Genomic DNA, 24,776 nt, shown 5'->3' on the forward strand with positions numbered 1-24,776 from the left:
TTTTCCAATCGTCGTCTTATTTAACTTTATTTGCCTTTCTCACATTTGAGTGACTTATTAAACTCCAAAAGGTCATACAACTCGAAGTGATTGACAGTTATATAAATTGTTGCTTGGAAGAAAAACGATGATAATTTTAAAAGTTATAAGAAATGTATTGATTCCAAAAAGTTGCAAGAAAGGGACTGAGTTCAACAAGAGGAATTTTTATCGAAAAAAATATCTCAATACTTTCGGCTAATAACTTTCAAAGCAATAACAAAAATTTTTTGGCTGAGAATACTCAAATTTCCCCCTTTGTTTTTAAACGAATGCCTCTTATTAAGCTTGGTCAGCTTAGTAAGTTTCTTAGAGTTTGACCAAATGAGTATCTATTTTACAGCTTTTTTGAATAAGTACTTTATTCTTCTCAAGCAACAATAGTCTCTAAATCTAAATTAATAAATATTTACTGATAAGCCAGTTAAAATCAAGTCTTTGCGTCATAAATTAGTTTACTATTAACATTACACTGTAAATCTAAATTTGTTAAAATACACGTTCCAATCTTGTAATTGAAATTCCTTTTTTTTTTATAAAATACATTACAGTAGTTTTCATCAAATTTTTAATAATAACAAAATTAATGCTTTATTAATTATTTCCCCAGTTCTACCAAATTGAACAATTTCGTTTAACAATTGTAGAGAGCGCAACAGTTGTGTCACATTTTCACTTCACAGCCTTCCTATATAGATTTTGCCTACCAAAATTATTCAGTTTAGTGGAAGTGAGGAAATAGTTGATGCATCATTGGTTTTATTGCTCTGAAAATTCTTATGAACAGACTATCACAATGCATTTTATAACAAAAATGGCAATTACAACTACATGCTTTAAATATATATTTTGACGCAACTGCATCTGCAATGTAAAATTTAATTGTAACAATTTGAATATTTTTACTGATTATTTACTGACTTATTAGTACTGTATTTTCTATCTCCAAACAAAGACTATAACTATTGCGACGTGCTATAATTAAATTCAATCAAGAATGAGTGTCGTAATGTTTACTGCTTCAGTCATTGAACGTAGCTGCGTCAAGTTCGTCTGTCACTCTTATTCATCAATTTCGTCTCACTTTTTACATCTATTCTTACTTACACGTAAAAACCAAGTCTGAAAGAAGGAAAAAAAATCGTTGTTGACATTGTCTTCATTGTCAACTTGGCTTTCTGATTTGTTTGACGACGAGTCACTCTATGTGCCTCTCTGAATACATGTAAATGTACAGGCGGACAATATGACTACTCGACGTGAAATTGGAAAAGCTGAGACTGCCATTTACGACAATATTTCGTACACGGCTCGCAAGATTCGAGTCGACGAGGATTCCACTTATAAGAGGAAGAATATTCCGTATGACGCTCGCGAGGTTGAAGAGGATGAGGATACCATTTACGAAAACGTGTACGATACCCGTGGAAAGTCCAAAGAACAATTAGATTATTATTATAATCGGTAAGTTGTTGTGTGTTCGTTAAAGAATTTTACTTTTTACATGAAGTTTGTTATTTTCGTTTACCGTAAACTGCAAGATTTAAGAACTATACCTCGTCTAACTTGCAAAATATTCTGTTTTTTTAATTTGCGATACCATACGGAATAAAAATCACTTTTTCTATCATTAAATTTTGAACAAATCGAAGGTGCAGTGGTGGTGTATGTCGATGACTCGTGACTTGTATATTCAAGACAGAGCTGTCTTTTGTGGATAAAGTTTCGATGAGCTTATAAGAGTCAGTCCGAATAATGTATTAAACTGCTGACGTGTGATCAGTAAACTGAACGATAAATTAACCGTCACAAGTTTGGTTTTGAAATTTAAATGAAGAAAAGTCAATCCTTTTTCTGGCAAAAATAAATAGATTAAAAGTTGTATTATGAAAAGGGTGTGGCAAAAATTTTGAAGCTTCGTAGTAAAATTTATTTTGCTCGCTACTTTACGTAGAAAAATACAAATGAGATAAACGAAGACCACCTTGATGGCCACGAAAATTAAATACTAAAAAAAAACACTATCCACTCACTCCGCCTTCGTAACACAACACCTTGTTAGTGCCTATTAATGGGCGGGAGAAAAAACATTTGCTCAGCTGTACGCTAGGATCCTGCACCAAGTGTGTTTTCACGAGCACGCTCGCACACAGAAACGCGCTGTAAAACTGAGCGTGGATTATTTTTGGCCCCTTTTTGACAAAACCAGCCAATTTTCCGAAGTGCAAGGAGAAACTCGCGCTCGAAGATTGTGTGAATCTCACTATGTTTTGCAATTAGCGTGAGACGACCGTCAATAAATTTGGAGGCGATGTTTGCACGCGGAGTGATTAGTACAATCGGCAGCTGTTGGCTTGCAATATTTTGAGATGAGTACATTTCTATAAGTGCAAAAGAGACTGCGCATTTACTTGCTGTTATTTACGGCGAGCTGTGTATGTTATGAAGGGTCATTGTTACGTTAGTCTTCTTTTACTGATCGAATGATTTTATAAGTGATGAGAATATTTTAAACTCTACATGAAATATATATATTTTTTTTTTTATTTGAGTGCTCTACGTCCGGCTCCTTTGATAAGGGCACTACTATGGGCACTTAGCACTTTGGAGAAGGAAGGAAAGAGGGATGGGAGGCCTCCTATTACTGGGAGGGGGGTAGGGGGAATTAGGCAATTTTGCTGCGAGAAGGTTGCCTAAACCCTCCTCGAGGAGCATTGCGTGGTGAAAAAGCACATGTGAAAAATCACAGAGGTACTTACCCGAAAAGTCGCACTGGCCGGGAATCGAACCACGGTCTCCCGCGTGCCAATCCACGACCTAGCCGACTGAGCCACCGCGCGCTCTATATATATATATATATATATATATGCACACATATTGTACGGAGAGAAGCAGTTTTTATCTATAGTGGTGACTGTATATTTGGGTACATATCAGTTGATTAGTATCTACACTCATACTTTAATCCAACCCAACAAATCATTTGAAAAAAAATGTTCGAAAATCTAAGCCAAAAGAATCATTGAATGCTCTGACACAATGACGTAATGAAACCTCGAGCAACGCCATAGCCGACCCCCCACGTACAGGTCACTAATCTTGATCATCGCTCTCTAAACGAATATTTCGTCATCGGGTAGAAACATACCCAGTGCTCGACCGAAAATCACGACAGGATAACGACGACGACAAACGTAAAGTCGCATAAATTCCTTTCTGTGACGTGCTACGTGTTCCTCGACGACGACTGGGGGGGAACGTATTGGTATTAAAGTACAAAGTTCACTTTCGATTTTTTAGCCAACATTGCATAGCCAATCGTGAATTCATAGAACCACAATTTTAACTAAGACTTTTCAACGGAGATAAAATGATCGCGGCGTATATTATCAAATACATATGCCACATAATTTGAAGGTGTTCACATAAGAGTGATTTTTTGATTGACTTACTCCACATTCACTTTAATTCCTTTGCTTTAAGTTTCAAGAAGGTTTACAAAATTCTGCACGATTATCTGACGAAACTGGCAAATCAGACCAGAATAAAACGGAAGCGACTACGTAGTACAATATTTTTGCGAGAATTAGTATTTTTATTACTACTACCAGTATCTAAAAATGTACTTATCCCGTGAGGCATAACCATATAGTTAACACGAGAGATAAGAAAGACGAATATTTTGTCCATTCACTTGGGAGATTTACTGAATTGCTGACGCCTGTCTGTCTCCGGGATGCTTTCTCAGCTATTTCATTTACTATCCAACTTCCCCACTCACCTTTTCTTTTTTGCTTACAACATATTTTTCTTTTTTATTTTAGATTGCTTCATATACAGGCAACCAAGGCCACTAGGTATATCTTTATCGTTTACGATCCCAGTAAATGACAATCAATTGAAGAATTATCGAAGACAGGGAATGAATTAACTTCTAACACCTTTCCTTTATTAATTTATTCAATACATTTATTTGGTGTATGTTTGAGTATCAATTGTTGGAAATTGAAAATAAATAGCAAAACTATGTATAATTGAAGAAAATGATTTCTGGAAAACCTCAGTTTATCTGTTCTCATATTATTATTTGCAGTACGTAATGTTTCCATACTTTGTATCTCTCTTCATCATATATTAGTACAAGCCCATAAATAGAAAGTTATTTTTAGTTTTTCATTAATTTAAGTGTTTAAATTGCTTCGACTTTTTATTCGTCACACAACATTGATTTGGTAATAGGGATTTTGCATACGAATTATTGCTCGATCCGATAGAAGTTTATCATACAATGTTGCACACATATTTTTTTTCTTTTTTTAACTGTGACAAAAATTAACAAAGATAAAGCCCATATCAAAGGCCAGGTGTAGGACGTGCGTCATCACAATTACCGTGACTTTTCATTCAGATTGTGGATAAAAATTTAATCCTTTAGATTTACAAAATTGAAAAAAGAAAAGAGCGTTCGACATAAGTCAACCACTTCCTGATCTCCCCCGTAAAAGCTGGTTATCTCTATACTCAAACAGAACATCGGCGGTCAATGGTTTCCCATGGAGGTCTGCATCTTCGATTGATTTTTCACTAGCAGAAATCTACGGTAGTGAGGAAATTCCTTCACGAAAGAATCGATGTAACGCTGCTGGTTTCGATGTCACGACGTCAACAAGGAGGAGAAGGAGAAACAACAACAGCGGTAGCAGCGTTGTGGCTGTCGTTGTGTAAGGACAATGCATCGTAAACCTGGCGACGTGAAGAGCCAGCTCGGCCAAGGCTGGACTTATTCTCATCCGCATTTTCTACCTTCTCTTTTTTCATTTTTTGTTATGTCTGCTGTCTTTTTTTTACTCTCTGCTACGTATGAAGATGTTAAATTTTTTTTTTTTTTCGGAGCTTGAATGAAAAATAAACAAAACTGAATTAATCATAAGGAAATACTGTCATTGCGTGAAATCATGACCTTCGACCGAAAATAAGTTGATTCAAGGGGGGGGGGGTGACGTATAAAGTGTAGCTATGTTTAAGATAATTGAGTTCAATAGACACGACACACCGATCTGTTCTGACCCACGAAAAACAGTACTCAACAGAAATATTAAAATTCCGCTCATTGTCAAGGGCCCCAAATCAGCAACAACCGAACCATCTCTTAATAAAGCCTGCAGACAGATAGTCCCCTCCAATTATACTTCTCCATCATCTCGTCGCTGCTACTCTCTCGGTTCCATGTACACTAACTCAACTATGTGGTATAGTAAAAGTACGTGAGCGCTTGTACGTATACATACGTTTATATGTGGCTAGAGAGTCACTTTTGCATTGTGAGATCGAGAGCCCGGTGAAGAGCGGCCGCCGGGCTGTCACGCAGTCGAAACTCGGACACGACTCGGTATAGGAGGAATTTGCGCAACGTATACTTACATACTTACTATTATTCTCCAGCAGATATTGTGCGCGAGTGAGTAGTGCCTCGCGTTAGTAGGTGCGCGCGCGTGCGATATAACAATTCGTCTCGTGATCGTGTCCCGTTCTGATGTTGCCTTCGTCGCAACACGTCAAACACGGTGGTGTGGCCTAACTTGGTGCTGGTGTTTTTTTTTATTTTACGTATTGGTGGTACGGCCAATTTTTAATTTTTATTCCTTATAAAGGGCACATAGATCGTAGCATTTGGTTTTTTTTCTACAAGATGAAAGGTATTTGAGTTAAACATAAAATATAGGCAGCGTCAAGCATACTACAGGTGTAAACGACCTACAAATAGCGCTGCCTTTCTCGGCATGAACGAAACGAAAAAAAAATTTTTTTTTTCGACATCCCGCACATAACAGTGAGGTCGAAAGTGAAGGTGTACAGACACAGCTGTTCTTTGCAAGGTCAAGTCACTAGCATCTCGAAAGTAGCAGCCACTGTGTACGTGTTTTGTAACAAGTGTGCTACCGAGCGATGATGCCGCTACTCACGCACATTCGGCTCCGAGTGGTTTATGTATGCGTTGTTTGATAACTCGCGAAAGTCGTGAATGCTGGAACATCGCTTATTTATTTGATACGTGATGAACTGTACATATGTCATGTTTTTGTGAATTTGTTATTTTTAATGAAGTTAAAAGAGAGTTGTTAAATTAATTTTTTTTTTTTTTTTTTTTTTTTTTGAGTCAATAAACCTAAAAAAATCTCTATACTTTGCACCTATACATACAGTATGTGGGTATTATCCCTCGATCTCATGTGCTAGACTAATCTCTGTTTTTTTGCAACCTGTCACCAAATTCTAACACTTTCTAAAAAAAAAACTATATTTATTATCCAGAACATAAGTAAACCCCTCCAACGCGATTCTTAATAAAAATAATGTTTCGTTCTCTCTCGAAAAAAGCTAATAAGCTATAGCCAGTCCCTGATCGACGAATTTGCAATTATAATCCAATCAAAATAGCCGCATTGCAACCAAATGCAACTTCAAAGTCGATGAGACTTTTTTTTTCGAGCACAAGCTCGTACACATATATGTTCATCACACGTAACAGTACACACACAAATTTGGACGAACGCGGGGAATCCTCACAACGGACTTGCACGTTTACCTGCGCACCCGAGAACGAACACCTGACATCATCGTAGAGTTGATAAAACACGTGCTCATGACTAACACTTACACTCTCGAAAGCATACCCGAACGCGGGGGCCTAACTGAATTAAGCTAATTAGCTTTGTGGCAGGCAGTCACTGTGGCAGCTGGCTCGACGCTCAGTTTCGTCGTTCGGTTATCGTTAGTGTATCGTTCGGTTATTTCTTGTCTGATTTACAAGTGGGTAAGCGAGCAGAGACTTGGATTTGGGGTACAGTGATTTGTCGGTTTCATTTTCTTTTTTCTTTTTGTTTTGATTGCCGAAAGGGCTCGAGGTGGGAGACGAACTTTTTTATGTATTGTATCGTGAGGGATTGCCAATTTCATTTTTGTGATTGTGTTTTTATTGCTTCGACGATATTGAGAAAGTATAGTAGCATGTACGTTTTCGTGACAAAAACTCAGAAAAGTACACAATCTTGGTTTCTTTTTCGATGTCAATACTTCTAAAATATAACGCGTACCTTTTATCCTCCAAAAGCTACGAATCTATATCACAGAAAAAAACCAGTTGAGTTAACAAAAAAATCTCAGTTGAAATTAATGAAATAGTAAAAATAGTTATTATTTCTTCAAAGTTACTTAGAGTAAAGAATTTTATTTGTCTCAACAAAGTAATGAATATGGTTGTGCATTTATTATTAACCATATTTTGGTTAAGCTAACTAAATTTTTTTTTCTGTGCATTGTCGAATAAGATCATAGCGATAGAACGTCAGTCCATTGTATTCATTACAGCCACACCGCGTACCCCGCCCTTTTAGGAACATAAGTGAAAAAGAACTTTAAGTAAAACTAATTAATCCAAAGCCACTGACACTGTCTCGTGATTCAACATGGTACGGGACGACCAGTTGTCGGTAAGGGGTCTCACAGAGATCAAGCGGAAGACACCGAGTTTTCCGTCGCGTGAACGCAATTATGCACTGCGCCGTCGCGGGCCAAGACGATCGGATTCGTTCAGCAATGCCAGTCCAATTGGACCAAGTATCGAGCCTTCGTTGCCTTCGGCACCGATACATCCACCAACGCTGGAGCTACCAGCGAGTCCTGTTGTCTCTAACGAACCGGAACCGATGGTTAGACTCGTCGAAACTGAGCAGTAAGAATCTACTTGTTTTTCTTTAAATTGTAAGACTTTTTTCATGGTAATACATCCTTAGAGTTGGTTTCGAAGAAAAAACTGAACAGATTTATATTGTAAGTTGCGAACAAGTATGACATGTACGTTAGTCGCTCCACTTTGCTAAAAAAAGTTACGAAAAAGAATCTCCTTTGTTTCTTTTTGCCCTTTGTGATCTCTAGAGAGGGACAATTTGTACTGAATTCTGTTTCATCCGCAAAAATTTTTGCTGATGCTTACAGGCGAAAAAATATTCCGAACTTTGTTTGGTTAGAATGTGTGTGGAATAACGGAGGTTTAAAACTTTTGTCAGGTCGTCCCTGATTTCTTACTAATATCTCTTAGGATATTCTTTAACTGTAATGCCAATTTTGCTGGAACAACATTTTGAAAAGTGGCAAAGTTCTTGTGAAAAATGATTATAACATTTTTTTTATGTTCCACTGGTCTACTATTTATTTTGATTTAACATTTAATTACTTCTATTGAATTAGATGTAAAAGTTAAAACAACAGATATTACGGCCTTCTTAAATTGTGTAAATCTTTGCACAGATTTTATTAGTTATTCGAGTTATTATTAAGGATTGCAGTAAAATTACTATTTTCAATGTTGTTTTAATTAACGGCAATGAAAATAACCAGCGCAGTCTCAATAGTGGAAATCGTCAGAAATCGTACACTAATACATTCATTAGTTAAATTGAATATGTTTTCAAGGGGTTTGTTAAATATCACGTAATCTTTGTACAAAACAATTTGGAAAAGAGAATGGAATATCTGTCGGGATTCTCCTTATCAGTAAAAGTATGCTGTATCCGTATTTAAATGGCTGTCGGAGAAGATCAGAAGTTTCACGGCCTTAGCTTTAATATTTAATGACAAATGTAGGATCTTGGTATCAATAAAGAAGAATGAAAAAAATTCAAAGTAAATTGGATTACTACGTAAGCTAGTACCAAGTTTTTTAATTTAATGCAAAGGCCTTGAGTCTTAACGTTATGCGTACTCCAGTTGAAGATTTTATCAGATTCTCCACCGGTAAATTATGTTCATCCCTTCAAAATTAAAAGTAACATGCGTTTTACCCTGTTGAAAAATATAAAACCTCATTCAAACTTTTAGATAAAAAATTCTACAACTTTATAACAGAGATTTATGATTGACATGTAAACTTTTTTTTTTTAAACAACTAATTTAGTCAACTACTGATAAAAGCAAGAGAGAAAGCTTATTCATTCGACAATTCAATCAAAATAAGTATAAGAGTTAAAAACCAGTATAGCCTGTAGACCTATTGCTCTGTTGAAATCGCAGATCCCTCGATTCATTTTCATGTGCCTATGCCAACTATGCCTTCGAGAACTGCTCTCGTCCCCTCCCATTCTTAAAAATCATCTTTTTATGTACACGACTTCCACAAGTTCCTCCGTTTTTCATAATCTCACGCTACGCCCAACTTTCTGGAAAGCACTTGAATCCACGCCAGCAGATGGATCATAATTTATAATTTTCCAGAAAAAATTGTATCACTTCGAGTAAAAAGAAGTGCTCTTAGTTTACCTCTTCAAACAGGGCGAATCAATAAAATAAGGGGAATTTGAAGTAGCGGATATTTCTTTTATGTTGGCCATGCACATTGTATAAAGATTATTCTTACGTATACGTACATAAACGCAAAAGCAATTGAATTGAATTTCAAAAATTAATTTAATTTAATTTAATTTTCATCAGCTACACATCATGTTTTTCTCGAAGCTGCGAATTGTCAGCTCCGCAGAAATTTATCAACAATAAAAGGATTCTTCCAATGAGTAATGTCTAAAATATGGCTACAGAGTCCCTTTCCTTCCGCTCCGGGAAAAGAAATATGAAAACGAAGAAAAAAAAGCAACGGATACGCGTCATCGCTGTATATCAAGGTGATAAATCATTTGTTTGGGGAAAAAAATATTACCTCAACATACTACAAATGGATTCGCTGAAAAATTTTTCTCTTTACTCACGCGATATGCTTTGGCTGGACAAGCGTTGCACAATTAATCTTTCGTAAGTTGGCGTAAACTCTTTATTTTTTTCCAAATGAATTACCCTACGGTTTTAATAAATTTTTGTTATTGAAGAATACAAATTAGGCTCGACATTCTGATTTTACTTTTTGTTCTAATAACTTTTGGAAATTGTAATCGATTTTTAGTTACTTAGGTCGTTATTAATCGTTGATATTTCCTAAGAAATGTACGAATGTAACTCGTGAATTTCACAAAATTATCTAGTAAAGCCTTTACAACACTCATAAGTTATTACTACACTAATAATAACCAACAGGAACCTATACATCCATTCACAATTTGATCATTTCACTTTAGAACACTCACAAAAATTATCACAGCTTGCAATGACAGTATTGACATCAGTGAAAATTGAATCGACAAGAAAGCAAATAATGCATTCCAAATAAATTAACATCTGTATTAACGATAATACTCATTGTACTTAATAAGTATGATTCCCTGGAAACATCACCGTGAGTTTGTAGAATTTTTACTTATTGACAAAGTTAATTGGATGAAATTAAAAACGTAAAAAAAGCCAACTTTTTTGTATAAAAAACCTCGATTTTATGCGTACGCGAAAGAAGGATAGAACACGACGCAATCACGTCTACTGCCAAAATTATCGTCACTGTCACTCTCTGTCGTGGTCTGCGAGGCGAAGCTATAACATTAGTCTTTTCAATTCGCAGCACAGTCTTGTATATACAGACATAGCAAGGCAAGCTGTTCTGAGTGAGATAATTGATTAACCATGAATCTCGTTTTCATGGTCAATTGTTTTTACTCATCAGAAAGTAATTAAAAATATGGTAAACCTGATGGGTTGTGGAAGTCGGGTCTCATTTTTACATTAATATGTCTCCATTAAATAAATTTTGATAAAAACGTTAAAAATCCGGGCATAATAGTTTTCAAGTGCTCTAATAGCTCTCGTTATCGTTGGTACATCAACCATAAACTAGGTACTTATCTTGTCACGCAGATAAGATTGTTGGTACCGTTATCGATATAGCGTCCTCCAGAACGGACATTCAATCACGGAATCATACACGCATTAAACTTTACATGTGTATTTTTTTTTTTTTTTCGATTGCAACTTCTATTATTGAAAATTAATTACGCACTATCTTCCTTCGGATTTAGAAAAACAAAAATAAAAAAAGCCTGTAAACCTATCACAAATTACTAGATTTCTCGCACGAGCCAAAACTGTACCCAACTTACGAGTGAACAAACAGATAAGTGCGCGCGTACAAGTACGTAAACGTAAGCGCGCGCTACGAATTCCGCGCAGTACTTAAAGACATGTGCGCCAACTGCGCCAGAGTTGGGCGCGTGCGCGTCAGTGGGAGGGAAAAAACACAGCACGAGCAGCGGCGACGGGCGCGTGTTTATATATATAGATACGCACTCGCTCGCACCTATACGTACACCCGCAGCCGGTGGTAGCCTACGGCAGTTTGTAGTGTGCTTCTTTTGCGAATGCAACTCCTCTGTGCTTGCAAGCTCTCTAGTGCAAAGTTTCATTGGTGTTGTTGTTTTTTTTTTTTTTTGTTTTTAAATTTAGTTTTTGGTTAATAAAAGTAAAGTGTTTAGTCAAAAAAATCTTGATAATAATAGAAAGAGCGAGAGAAGGCGAGGAGAGCGATTGTACGTGGAAAAGGTGCGATGCATGAATCGTCGTGATCATAAGGAGTTTCATTGTGCGTTTATTGAAGGAGGAGTGCGATAATCCTTTGTGTGATTGTAACGCATGCAGGAAGCGCAACTAAGGACGGCTGATCTTTTGTGCTTTTAGTGATAAACATGTGATAGTTAGATAAAAGTTGTTTGAGAAATTTTTCTTTTGATATAGTAGTTTTATAGTAACATTATTTTTTCATTAACAAAATGTGTAAAAATAAAACGCCTCAATATGCAACAGAAATAAAGCTTCTCCAAAGTTTAAAGTCTCAACAGTAAGATAATACAACATAAAAAAATTGAGTAAAATTGTTTGAACATTAATTAAGAGAATACTGAATTTTTATACTTGATAGAAAAAAGTACGTTACAAGAGTCAGAATACTTAATATAAATAATTCACAAATATGATTCATCAAAAACGTCATTTATAATCAAGATAACTTTTAAAATTTAACAAAATTATGGTGATTGAAATAGGTTTGTTTGTCATCAAACGGTATGAAAACGGTTCTTTTAATCATGCGTAAATGTAAAATTTTCTATTTACCAATGTTATTTTTAATTACATGAACTTGTTTTGAATTACACGTACAACATCAAAGATGGCCAAATTTTTTTTATCTTGTGTCAAAACATTGACACTTTGGTTACGTTTTTAAAATAGTTACAATATTTCATTCATTTAGCTTTATTGAACTCGTGACTTAAAATTGAGATCCATGAAATACAGTTGCAAAAATTGTAATAGTCTGTAACATAAAATTAAATCACTGATACGTAATTGAAAATGGTAATCAACCAATTAAATTGTTAGTTTTATATAATTTCTAAAAATGTATTTAATGCTTTTGTAATTTTTTTGTATTAAAAATAACGAATGTTTTACTTTTTTCTACTTTCCATTAATGAGTAATTTTAAGCACGATTTAATCACGCATCACTGTCATATAATTCGTAATTTTGAAAATTGCAATTACAAACCAGAAAATTATTGAAAATGAAACGATTAATCACTGTCTTATTAAATAACCAACGTAATAATCATTCCACAATATTGCAATAATAATCTACGAATATTTTGCAAGCATCAAGTGAAAAGTCTTACAAAATCACCCTTTCCCCTACAAACAACTTTATACACAAATACGAAGATCAACCATCTAAACCATCACATCGACCTGAGATCAAAGACAGGAACGATAGAAGTATACACAATATAGCATCACCTTGCATCTGCCGTATAAAGCATTAAAGACGTAAAGTGCAGTGCAAGTAATAATAGCACAACACGAACTCGCAAGCTCACTCACATATACGTCTACGTGCATTAGTTTCTATTTCGAACGGTGAGGCGCGCGTTTTAAGCCACGACTAGCATTTATCTAATTAATAGCCATTACAAAGCCAGCTGCTGCATCATTCGTATTGTGTATGTGCATACGAGTCATTTTCTAGCTGCACTTGTAAATGAGCCAAAAAATATGTGCATACATCCTTTTCTGGATGCACAAACGCAAGTTGATCCGGGTTGAAAAGTAATGATTACTTTATTGATTAGGACTGTGAGACGTCAGTGAACTTTTTTACTTGCGAAACTCTAATTTCAACAAACATCAAGATAACATATTATTACTGAACTTTTTGTGAATCATTTTAGTAAATAAACAAAAAAAATTCAGAAATAAGTATATTGTATTTTGATGCTTGTTGTAATTAGTCTGTACCACAAATTCTAAGAAAGCCATGGTATTTACAAGGATAACAACTTAAGTATGAAGGTATGGAATTTTTACGTTGGAAAAGTTTCAGATATGATATTAATATGTTATTAGAATCCAGAAAAGCTGAACTATCGTATTATATTATAGCACAGAAAAAATGATAATCGCAATGATTTCTCGCTGTTCACCAATTTTTTTTATCAACCGAATAAAAATTCCATACCGATCGATATCGAAAAAATATGAAGTTGCAATCCTATTTATCTCTATAATCAACAAAACAGCTACGGTAGAATACTGAAAACGTCTGTTTACTTCTAGCCTGTATCAAAAGTATCAAGAACCACGAAAATCAATCAAGTTCTGAAAATTAACAAACATGAATGACGATGAATTTTTTGATAAATTGGTGAGGTATCGAGAAGAAGACGCGCCGGTATAACTAAATATTAACATGAAAAATCGAGTAACGTACTGCGAGCACAGTCCTCGAGTAAAATAAAACATCCGAAATTAAGGAATCAAAAAATGTAATATCAAGACGCACGATTAACTCTCACGAGAGCGAGAGACTGTGCTGAAGCGAGAATCGACAAGATTAATGAGACACCCAGTCTACGAAATTCAACTGGAGGTGGAGTAAACTACGGTTCTTACACTGGAAAATCTTCATGGAGCAGGAGCGAAACCTGTTGAGTCTGACAAAGATTTTTCATCCAGCAGAAACGAAAAAATAGCACATAACCGAAAGGCAAACGATTCAGAAGCAACCCTGAACGAAAAACTGCACAAGCGTCACACGACGCATAGCCTCTTGGGCGGTCTCTTGTCAGCCAGGCCAACCCCGAGAGCGATGAGCCCGAAGGGACCGGGCAGTGGTTCAAGTGCGGCCGACGCGGGCCCGAAGATGGAAGTGCGAGTTTCCTGTGTGGCGGTACCAGGCGCCGAGCCTCAAGGCATTCGAGTTCGCATACCTGAGCCGAAGAAAAGCCTTGCATGCGCAAGTCCGCCGGCGCGACCGGACATAATGAAAATGAGGTGCCCCTCGCTCTCAGAGAAGGACTACTACAGGAAAACGGCGTCGCTCGACAGGAAGGACAGGTTCTCGACCCTCTCCGGAGCGGAGATCAAGCGTGGGCTCATCTCCTCTGGCGCTGATTCTCAAAGGCGGAAACACCCGATGCTCGATCGAAAAAACAGGTCATTATGTGGCTGGAGTGGTCGTGTTTTCTCTATTGAGATACACGGGGGTATTGCTTGCGAGGTTGAGCTTCTTTTTTGGATCAATTGTTCGTATTGTTACGTTGCGCGTTGTCAATACCCTCTCGGTATTGTTGTGGACAACGTTGTGTTGTTTGAAAAAATTAATCGAAACGAACGGTTGATGTCAATCAGCAATAAATGCCCCAAAATTGATCGAATTTTTGTATCCGTTGAAAAAAGAATGAGAAGAAATAAAAAAGACGATCGACAAAGTACAGGTTCCCAACAATATCCGGCGCGGAGCTCAAGCGGGGCTTCACGATCGGCAAGTGTCCACTGGAGGATGGCTTGGATCTCAGTCTCGCGCCCTGGCCCGGCATGAAATGGGCTTGCGTCCGGGTGCTGCACCTCTACTGCAAAGTTTTTGACCAGTCCGAGCTTTTTGAGCTCATCGTTAGGTAATGCCAGGAGAATTGCTAAAGTTATTGTGAGTTTTTGCCTTTTCCGTCAAAGAAGAATAACAACTGAAAAAGAGTTTTTGTTTTTGATATTTTTTTGAAAAACAGAAAAAAATTTTTTTTTCAAGTATCTTTGGTTTTTTGTTGGCTTGAGATTGCGATTGAGCTTGAATTTTATTGTTTGTTGTTTTGATAAAAATGCACGTCCTAATTGTTTTATTATTATTATGTGGTTTGATTTTTTACTAGTAACTACTGTTATTTGTTAACAAAAGAGTTTTACTGTTATATTTCCATGACAAACGTGGTTTTCCATTGAAATGTAATTTTCCTGGAATATTGTGGGCTGTTGAGGACAATTGTCCTTTTGAGGGAATCGTATCACCTGGGAAGAAAAAAGGTAACAATTTAGATCTGCACTGATGAAAGGGATAATATGACTTAGGTATTTAGATAAAAGAAGGCAGCCTAACTCTAAAATAAAACACACTATAAACTATGGTATGAACACCCTTCTTTCTCCAAAATGACGATACAATGTACAAGTTAATCTAAAGTGGTTTTTTATTTAACATACCTAAAAATGTATCAACATGATTTATTTAACAGATCCATCAAAATCTTATTTGCAATACTTAACGAAGTTACTTATCATCCACTTTTCCCTTTCAGAACTACAATGAAACGCGTTAAGAAAGTTCTACAACTCTCACTACAACTATCCGGTCGCTTTTCACTACTTTTGTGCTAAAATCGCAAGTCCATTTGGAGAGTTTACTGTCACAAACTTAAATATAATACGATTGTTCCATAAAATTTAATCGAAACATTTTTAAATCCGTAAGAACGTTTCAACAACAAAATACAGGTACACACCCACGCGCCTCTTAATTCCATTTCATAAAATTGACTTTATGACGCGAAGCTTTTAATCAGCGAAAAAGCAACCCTTCCCTTGTCTCCACTCCAACGGACAACAACAGGTATCTCATTAGCGTTCAACCGTCCCTTATGTATACCTCCTTGTCATTCGACTATGCTTATCCTGGCAGACGTGTGTGGTCAGGCGGTGCACTTTGATTCCTTTATACAATTAATTGTTGCGGTCGACAAAGGAAAACGAGATCCGCTCTGTCTCTCAAACTAACGAGCTATTTACAAAATCGTTACTTCTTACCTTGCTGTAGCAGGAGAAGAAAGGTAGACAGACTCAAAACAGACTGATGTTACGAGTTGCTCGTTAAGAATTTATATTGATTTGAAAAGTGTTTGTGTTGGATACATATAGCGATAATTGCTTGTTACAATTTTTACTAGATGCAAGGATACTTTTCGATGCAAAGGATCAAATCATGTAAATTGATGAGCTTGAAGAGAAAATTTAAGTTGATAATTATTTGAGTTTCAGAATTTTACCCTCAAATGGATGTTTTATTTCATTTTATTTTATTTGAACACACATTGGTACAGACAAATGTGTGTTTTATTTTACCACATTAAAAAACAAATCTTACTCAGAATATAACATTTAATTTCCGATACACAGCTTCACACATTTTATACGTCAATTCAATATAGTAAACAAATATCGCGCAATAAATTCCGTATCAGTATAAAGTCAAAATTTATCCGTGATGATAACTAAGTGGGCAACAAAAATTCATGCCGTCTCACACTACATCGGCCTTCACCCTTCAATCGACAATGTTTTTACTCATAACGAGAACGGCGTCGAAATAAAAAAGAAAACCCACACTCTTAACAACCTTCCCTTACAACCGAGACGCAGGGAGACCTACTCCCAAGGGATATTAGTCTCGTAGCTCTCGTGAATAAGGTTCTTTTCCTTCCGGCAGACTTGAACGTTATCGACGATACTTTCACATTAATCAAGTAGCAAATGAAAAGTAACATATGCAAGGTAGGACATATAGTTTAAGCGCCTACGATCTTATTCGTGGGGTGATTTTTTAAATTTTTTTGTGATACGGAAATACTTAACATGTGCCCGTCATTGACAATGATCCTTGACTTTCAAAACGCGAGTATGTATCACTAAAGCAAGAAGGGTATTAGTTTTTTATCACTTACTTTTCAGTAGCTCAAATTTAAAGTCGCCGTATTTAATAAAGAAAAGCGTATTCCTCGGATAGTTTTTACTTTATGTAGGTAAATTATATTTCACTTAAAATGTATCACATTTTAAATGCTTTTATTGAGGTCAAAGTTAGTTGACAGAAGTTTATGGAGATTGACAATTTTTTTTTTAATCGTATAAAAAATAACTGCCCAGGTTTCTGGATTAACTTTTTACTGTCAAGTGATTTTTTAAATGCCAAAAAAATAAAGATACATACTTTTATTTTAATGATAACTGAACCAACTCTTTTAATTGCCATAATATTCTCTAATTACATCGACTCTAATAAAAAAGAGAAGTAAAACCTTTCACAATAATTATTTTACCCTCGCACATATGTAACTCGTCAAATACGAGTATATACTGATCCATAAGCAAATCGCTCGTGCCATCAACCAAATGAAAGTAATTACTTGTTTGTTCGATAAAATTATCCTACATACAGGGACATAGTATCCTTATTATCTTGCTACCTTCTGAAAGCATACTAGATATCGACAGTATAGCTACTGTTTTATAGAAAAAAAAAAAAAAAAAAAAAAAATAAATAAATAAATTGACACGCATGAGACCCATAAAACGAGAGGAAGTATGGTGCTCTAAAAAACGTCTTTATTAGCCACAATGTCGCATAAACATAGGGTACGTGTGGGTGTGACTCGCAGCCTCGATCCTTTCCAAGTGAAGCTTATCCTAACAGCGATCGATTATTTGCTCAATTTGATTTACGCTTCATTGGCAGCTCGCACGAATCTTTCTTTCTCGTGATAAGGATCGGCCGAGGGTAAATGGATCGATGTTCACGTATAAGCATCGCATAATAACCTTGAAGAGCAATAGGATAAGAGAAAGAAAAAGGGAGTACAGCGCGGAAAGGGCGTGGTGTATACGTACAAGCTTGCAATAAACGTCTGCTTGCTGGTGAATGCATTTGGCTCATTGTATATATATAATAGTTCGCGCCTGTGATACGTGTTTACTTTGTTGTAGCTAGTTTGTTTGCATGTAGTTTGATATAATAAATTTTTGTTTCATTAGGCAACTTAGGTTTTGTTGCACAAATCGTTAGGGCGGATCTTCCACTAATAATTTTCTTAGAATTAATAATGTTTATTCATATTTGTTAATCTTATTCAAATCTTGTTAAATTTTAGTAAAGCCTGTTTTATATATATATATACCTATAAATGAGTATTTAATGGATGAATTATTACCTTCATTTATTGATAACATTTAATTTTACCGAATAAAAGTACTATAATAAATATATTATGAAAAAAAAATTAGATAAAAAAAAATTTACTACTTAAATTACTAACAATTTAAAAAAAACAACCAAATAATTGTATGAAATTTGATTAAATGATAACTAATTATTTTAATTATATTCAAACTTTTTTGTCAAGAAGTGTTAAGTTCGTGTAAACAAGAAATATTTATTAAAAATGAAAAATTTGTTCTTAGCATATAGAAAAACTATCAAAATAACGGATAAAAGAAAAAAATAATTTATTTTTATGCATTTAATTAAAATTCTCGAAATTTAAAATAAATGTACTCGTACACTCAATTAGAAAGTATTTTTTATGAAGATAAAAATTTTTGAAAATATTGGTCATACTAAAAAAAATGTATACAAATTAAATTGATATAACTTTTAATTTAAACAAAAAGGTAAATTACAAGAAAACACTAGGAATTTTTGAGAGCTAGATCCTGACAAACTGCAACAATTGAATAAATTCCTTTAATAAATATTTATACGAGTGAAAGTTAACTCTTAAAGTTACCTAATACGCTAAACGAAATTAAGAATAACTTATTTGAATCAAGTCATACTTTTTGATTTCATTAAATTTATCTTTAATCAAAAGTAGTTTAACTGTTAATTTATCTAATTAACACATGCGTATTTGTTTTACAGGATGAATATTAGATTAAAATGAATAAATGGACATTTCTATAAACGTAAAACTTACTGCTAGTCATAAAAATCGAACCTAGCAAAGTTGTTCAAAGGCGAGTACAAAGTCTACGGTCGTATTATAAGTGATGGGCTCTAGATTGTACGTATTCAAATATTACATGGGGTGACCTATGGAGGTGCTCGTAAAAGCGTAAAAAAGTTCGCGGGCTTCGAAGGTAAAGCTTGTGGCGGGGTGAGAGGATAATAAAATCTTATGAGCAACAACATGACGACAACGACAACGACGTCTTGGGAACTTAATGAAAGGCACTCTCGTAGTATCGTACTTATACGAGGGTAAATATTTATGGTCTCGAGTCAGCGTGCAGGAAAATGAGCGGCTTAATTTGTCTCGTGGCGCTAAATCACGCGCCACAGATATGATTATCGACACTAACCATATTTATTTTCTTTTCGTTTTTTATGTTTATTTGTTCAATTGGTGAATTGTTACGGTTTTCTGATAAAATATGGTCTACATACCATTATTATTTTCGATTTCATTTACTAACATATACTTAGATACATTAAATATACAGAATTATTATGAAATGTGGATTACACAATAGACTGTATATTGTTCATATATTACTAGAAAATTTTGATGATTGACTTTTAAATGAACATTATTTGTTGATTGTTTAAGTGTTAATCATTTGTAAAACTATATTGATACACTCTTACATCATTATTTATAATAATAACCTCCCAATCTTAAACTTGAACTGTGTCAAGCGTCTTAGTATTGTCTGAAAAATCGTTTTACATGCTTACTTAGCGTACAATCATTCCTTATTAAAACCCCTTCACCCAAGTTCGAACTTTCTCAATAAGTCTGTATGCATGGAAAAAGAAAGAAAGAAAGGCCTTTATGCAAACTTTGGCAAAAATCGTTATCATTTGTACGCAAAGCTCGCAGACGTGTGCCATTTATTCGTACTTTACTCTTTATATGAATAAGCCTGCAAAGAAGATTTTCATGTCAAAGTCCAATAACATTACAGTTACTATTAGCCACGTGATCGGAAAACTAATACTTGGCATCCTTTTTCTTGACTAGGAAAAACTGTACAAGCTGCAAGTGTCCCAGAGAGGCGCATGACGTCTGCCACGACGAGTGGGTGTCAGTGCGCGCCAGACTAGGCCTCAAGGCCGACGAGTCCAGAGACCCGGCCAGCTTCGACCCCAGAGATGCCGGGCTCGCTTGGGCGCCTCCTGGACTGCCCCTCCACAAGGTAAGCTGGTACTCTCGTCACTTGATCACTTGAGTTTATTTATGCTTGGGATAATAGCAATGTGGCGCTGCTCCACCGCAGGGGGATTATGTGGGTACAGGCGTAAAAATTTATTTTTTTCCTCTTCTGCGGTAGCATTTTCGTATAACCCAGCCGGCGATATTGAGGTATCTTGTGTCGTTCGAGGAGTTGATGGGAGTCGTTGGGATATGATGAGGCTAGAGAAGCAGCCCGTTCGCTTTTTTCCTTGAGGACTCGATACAAGATTAACTCTCTCTCTCTCTCTCTCCCTCATAAATTTTTCAACGTGAATTTTTCCTCTGGTTAATATTATTTAATTTTTTTAGTACTTCAAATTTTAATCTTATGAACTTAATTTTGAATCGATACAAAAAAGCTGCTTTACAAAATACTTGTGCCTGTATACTGTTGAATGTCAATGAAACGAGATGTAAATAATTCTCAATCTTCTAGTATCCAAAAAGCTAATTACCAAGCGACAAACATGTTTTCTAATTATATAACACGTTTTTCTGATTTATCCGTTCACAGAAATGGAATAATTAAATAAAATACTTTCTCTGCCGCAATATATTCGTAAAACGACGATGACGTACACCCAGTATTTATGTTGACACAAAAATTACTCATTTAGCCATAATAATTCAAAAACTGTTCCTAGTGCTCTTATGGCTCGCAACACTGTACAAAACGTAATTATTTTTATTTGAAAAAATTTTATGTTTGTGAAATCAAGAACTTGACACATCAGCGCATGTGGTAGAAGATCAAGTATACAAATGCCTTGAGAAAGAGAGAGAATTGAGCTAATCTGAACTTTTATTAGATAGAGAGAGAGAGAGAACACGTGCAGCTGATTCTCCGTTGAAATGAGTGGAACGTATTTTAAGCGTGCAATCAGTCGTATTTTGGCGCTCCCAAAGAAAAGCATTTCATTTATGTGTGTATCCGGCGGAGTATATAAATACAAATTTCTAAATCAACGATGGACTATACATTAAGCTCGGAAAACTTGGCGACGTTCTTGAAAACGGGAGAGTGTGCAAAATTTTCTTTTGCTCGATGGCAGATTTTGCGGAAATTATTGGAATGGCAGACGAATTGCTGGAAGGCCGGGGATTATTCGTTGGGCAAGGTCCCAAGGAGGATGAACGGGTTAATTTCCTTTTTCTCGACGAGTTCGCTCTTATTCTCCAACTTCTACTAACAATGCTTTCGAGAAACAGATTAGATGAAATTCCCCGTACTTAAAATTAGAATTAGGTATTTTTATTATTCAAAAATCACGAAACTCCATGAAAACTGTCACAATTTATCCTAATCTTGTCTATATGCTCAATTTTTTAATAACTGGTCATACGTACAGCCTCTCTTTTACGCATACATGAGAATGGATACTTTTAAAAATATTTTTATCTGCAGAAGTACATCTTTTTTCCACTCCTCCTTAAAACGCATTTCATTTAAAAAAAAAAAAAAATTCAAAATTTCAATACCTATGAAACAATTGTAATGCTCATCTCTAATTGGACGAAACTTAATGTTAATCAAACGTAATGTCTCAGTCAATTTATGGATACACAGTATTTGTGATTTCAAAGGACGCGCAAAAGCAACGTGACTTATTATCGTGATCGGGGCTCCCTTGAAAAGCAACCGCCTTGGCCGTGCGCCCGCGGTCAATATTTTCGGCAAACTTGTCATAACTATCGTGTAACCTCGTCATTCTCTGCCTTCATGCTTTTACCCTTCATTGCCTATTTGTTTCCTCTCCTCTCACCTCACATTCATCGCACCAGTGCTACTGCTTTTGATGAGCTTTACCATCGTTTTACGCTGAACTTGAAAATAATATTAGCATGTCGTTTTATATTTAGCGGTCGTGGCGATGTTTGTTTTTAAAATGCCTATTGCAATTTCGAATAATAGTTACAGATTGTCAAAAACTGCTACTGACTAACTGAGGAAAAAATTACCATAATAAAGACCCATGTAGAAACATGTACATCTTTTTAAGTCATTATATGTATAAAAATTATGAATTACATGTACCCATAAACTACAATAATATCCCAATTAACAGGTGGAGGAGTACTTTTCGATGCTGCCAGAGCTCGCGGTGCCACGACTGGGCACCGCCGGCGAGCGACACCGAGATCGCCAGTTGGCTACGCAGCTGCCAAAGCAGGATCTGGCTAGGGCCTACTGCCGGCACCTTGACCCCCAACATTCCGTAAGCGCTGACGATTTCATGGCGGCGCGCAACGAGATCGCCCTGGATATCGGCAGCGTCCAGCAGGTGTTTGATACTGGTGTGGTGAGTAATTACTCATAGAATACTCTACTAGATGTGATGCATGAGTGAGAATGGGGATATTAACACTAAGGTCAGAAGTTTTCTTAGTTACTGGTGCAATGATTACTTTTTCTTTCCCTCTACTAAACGTAATTGTAATTATCGTACATGATGGTGCATGTCCCAGGGCAAGCACGGGGCTCAAGGAATTTATGAAGCAGGGCCCAAGGGACTCGTTGTGCTTGTCCTGCTTGAATGCGCACCCTGTACAAACTCTATTTTTCCTACTGAGGACGTAATTCACGTCCAAAGGTAAAAAACTTATAAAATATGAAAATAGTTGTAAAAGAAGGCAAATAAATAATCAAACTTTGTACCTATATTAGAGTAATATTTAAACCTCTAAAATATTTTACGTGCTGCTGAGTGTTTTGACGTTTCTCTCATTCACATTCATAAACTTAATTCAACACCATGATCATCTGCACAGAGTTACCTACTACATATTAAGTTAGTCATGTGTTGTCACTCGTAAACGTGTGAAGTCTTATGAAATTAAAACAATGTCAAGTAAAGTTCAATTAAATAAATCGATGGAAAATTTTGGATCGAGATTTACTTGTCAAACCATACATGTTTTAATATTTCTACTACCAAATGTACGTTTAACTAAGTATAAATCATCGAATCTTGTCTACAGGACTGCGGCGATTGCAACAAGCCACTGAGACACGGTAGTCTCGCTGTTTCGGCGATCAAGTTAGGTTGTCTGTATCACCCCGCGTGTTTCAAATGCTCGCAGTGCAAGGAATTGCTGGTCGATCTTGCCTACTGCGTGTATGACGATAAGCTTTATTGTGAAAGGCATTACGCCGAGCACTTGAAGCCTAGATGTGCGGCCTGCGACGAGGTAAGTTTTTTCATTTGTAAAATCTATCTCAGATAATGTATGCAATGTAAAATGTTGCGCTTTTTAATATTAATGATTCATTAAAGTCGTTTAACATGTTTCTGTTGGTACAGTAAGGGTATAGCCATGTAGAACCTTTAAGTTTAAATAGCGTATAACTTGGAAATAATCATCCGTCAAAACAATAAAATCTGAAAATTTTCTTTTTATTGCCAAAAAAGTCGAAAAACTAGGCGGTTTCCCTTGTGGTGACCAGTACGAACGTTTCCTGGCTTATCGACTCTCAGAAGGTATCTGATCGTCTAAAGTTAAAATTTCTGGCTTGCGTATCATATGCTCCTACAGCTACAAACTTTTTTATCAACTACAAATTTTTTTTTTTTTTTTATTCATCATCCACCGTAGGCTCAGACATGGCATTCTTTTACACAAGCATAGTGTTAATTAGCCACCGATGCACCTGAGTTATGGACCAGATGTGTATATACATATACATATATATATACATATATAAACATCTGGACCAACTCAGTCACACCTATGATCACGTAGACGAAGCGTCAGAGAAACAATTCATCGACCCTCGAGAATCAAGAGCACAGGCGAAACGGCGAGACTCGAATGGTGACCAAGCGGTCATCCATCCAAGTACTAACCGCGCCAAATTGCAGCTTAACCTCGGAGATCGACGGAACTGCAACTCTTATACCGTTGCGCCATCGCGATCACTATCAACTACAAAGCTCACGCTGAGCAGACCAGACTAAATTATCTACTTTGTCTACATTATTTTTACGTGTATGTGATTTCGCAATATTAAGCTTTATGTATTAGTTTTCAAAAAGTGAACAATGTACAATGACATCGCAATAGATCATAGCATTTTTTTTTTAATTTTAATAATAATAGCGTGCTGAATATAGTTTATATTTATTGGCAATATTGTAATTTATCGTTGCAAAAATATAACTTGTGTTCCATAGTTCATATTGAAAACAAAAAGCACGCACGTAAAGCAACCGCATACAATACACCTACAATTTACTTTTCAAGTCTACAATACAGTAAAAACAAGTTGAAAGTATGGTAGCAAACAACAAAAAAGTTGGTTTGAATTATATGAGCCAGCTAGAGCGATATTTGTGATATCAGTGCAGCATATATGTAAACTTGCTGCCACTTCTCTCTATTCTACTGCTCTATATATGCAAAGTGGGCCAAATTCGACTTTATTTAGACTGCCTGAAAATAGAGAAGAGGATGATAGAGAAATACTACCCGATGGGATAAAC

At 35.8% G+C, this 24,776-nt stretch overlaps 1 protein-coding gene and 1 long non-coding RNA gene across 2 annotated transcripts; both read left to right on the forward strand.

The window, feature by feature from the left end:
* The first annotated feature begins 1,081 nt into the window (after positions 1 to 1,081).
* Positions 1,082 to 3,930, forward strand: LOC149376021 (uncharacterized). The gene is made up of 2 exons (XR_016292869.1): positions 1,082 to 1,503; positions 3,864 to 3,930. It is a non-coding gene; the product is annotated as an uncharacterized LOC149376021 (long non-coding RNA).
* Positions 3,931 to 11,386: 7,456 nt separating this feature from the next.
* LOC149376022 (prickle planar cell polarity protein 3-like) lies at positions 11,387 to 23,960 on the forward strand. The gene is made up of 8 exons (XM_089592886.1): positions 11,387 to 11,511; positions 13,577 to 14,455; positions 14,737 to 14,916; positions 20,083 to 20,257; positions 22,362 to 22,595; positions 23,275 to 23,484; positions 23,598 to 23,774; positions 23,890 to 23,960. Exons 2-7 carry the CDS (start codon positions 14,109 to 14,111, stop codon positions 23,598 to 23,600), a joined length of 1,149 nt encoding a protein of 382 aa, XP_089449012.1. The 5' UTR covers positions 11,387 to 11,511; positions 13,577 to 14,108; the 3' UTR covers positions 23,601 to 23,774; positions 23,890 to 23,960.
* The last annotated feature ends 816 nt before the right edge of the window (positions 23,961 to 24,776 follow it).

The sequence above is a fragment of the Copidosoma floridanum genome, unplaced genomic scaffold (genome assembly GCF_036245765.1).
Source record: "Copidosoma floridanum isolate Cflo_tuat_1 unplaced genomic scaffold, Cflo_Japanese_pri ptg000001l, whole genome shotgun sequence".
Taxonomy (NCBI): Eukaryota; Metazoa; Arthropoda; class Insecta; order Hymenoptera; family Encyrtidae; genus Copidosoma; species Copidosoma floridanum.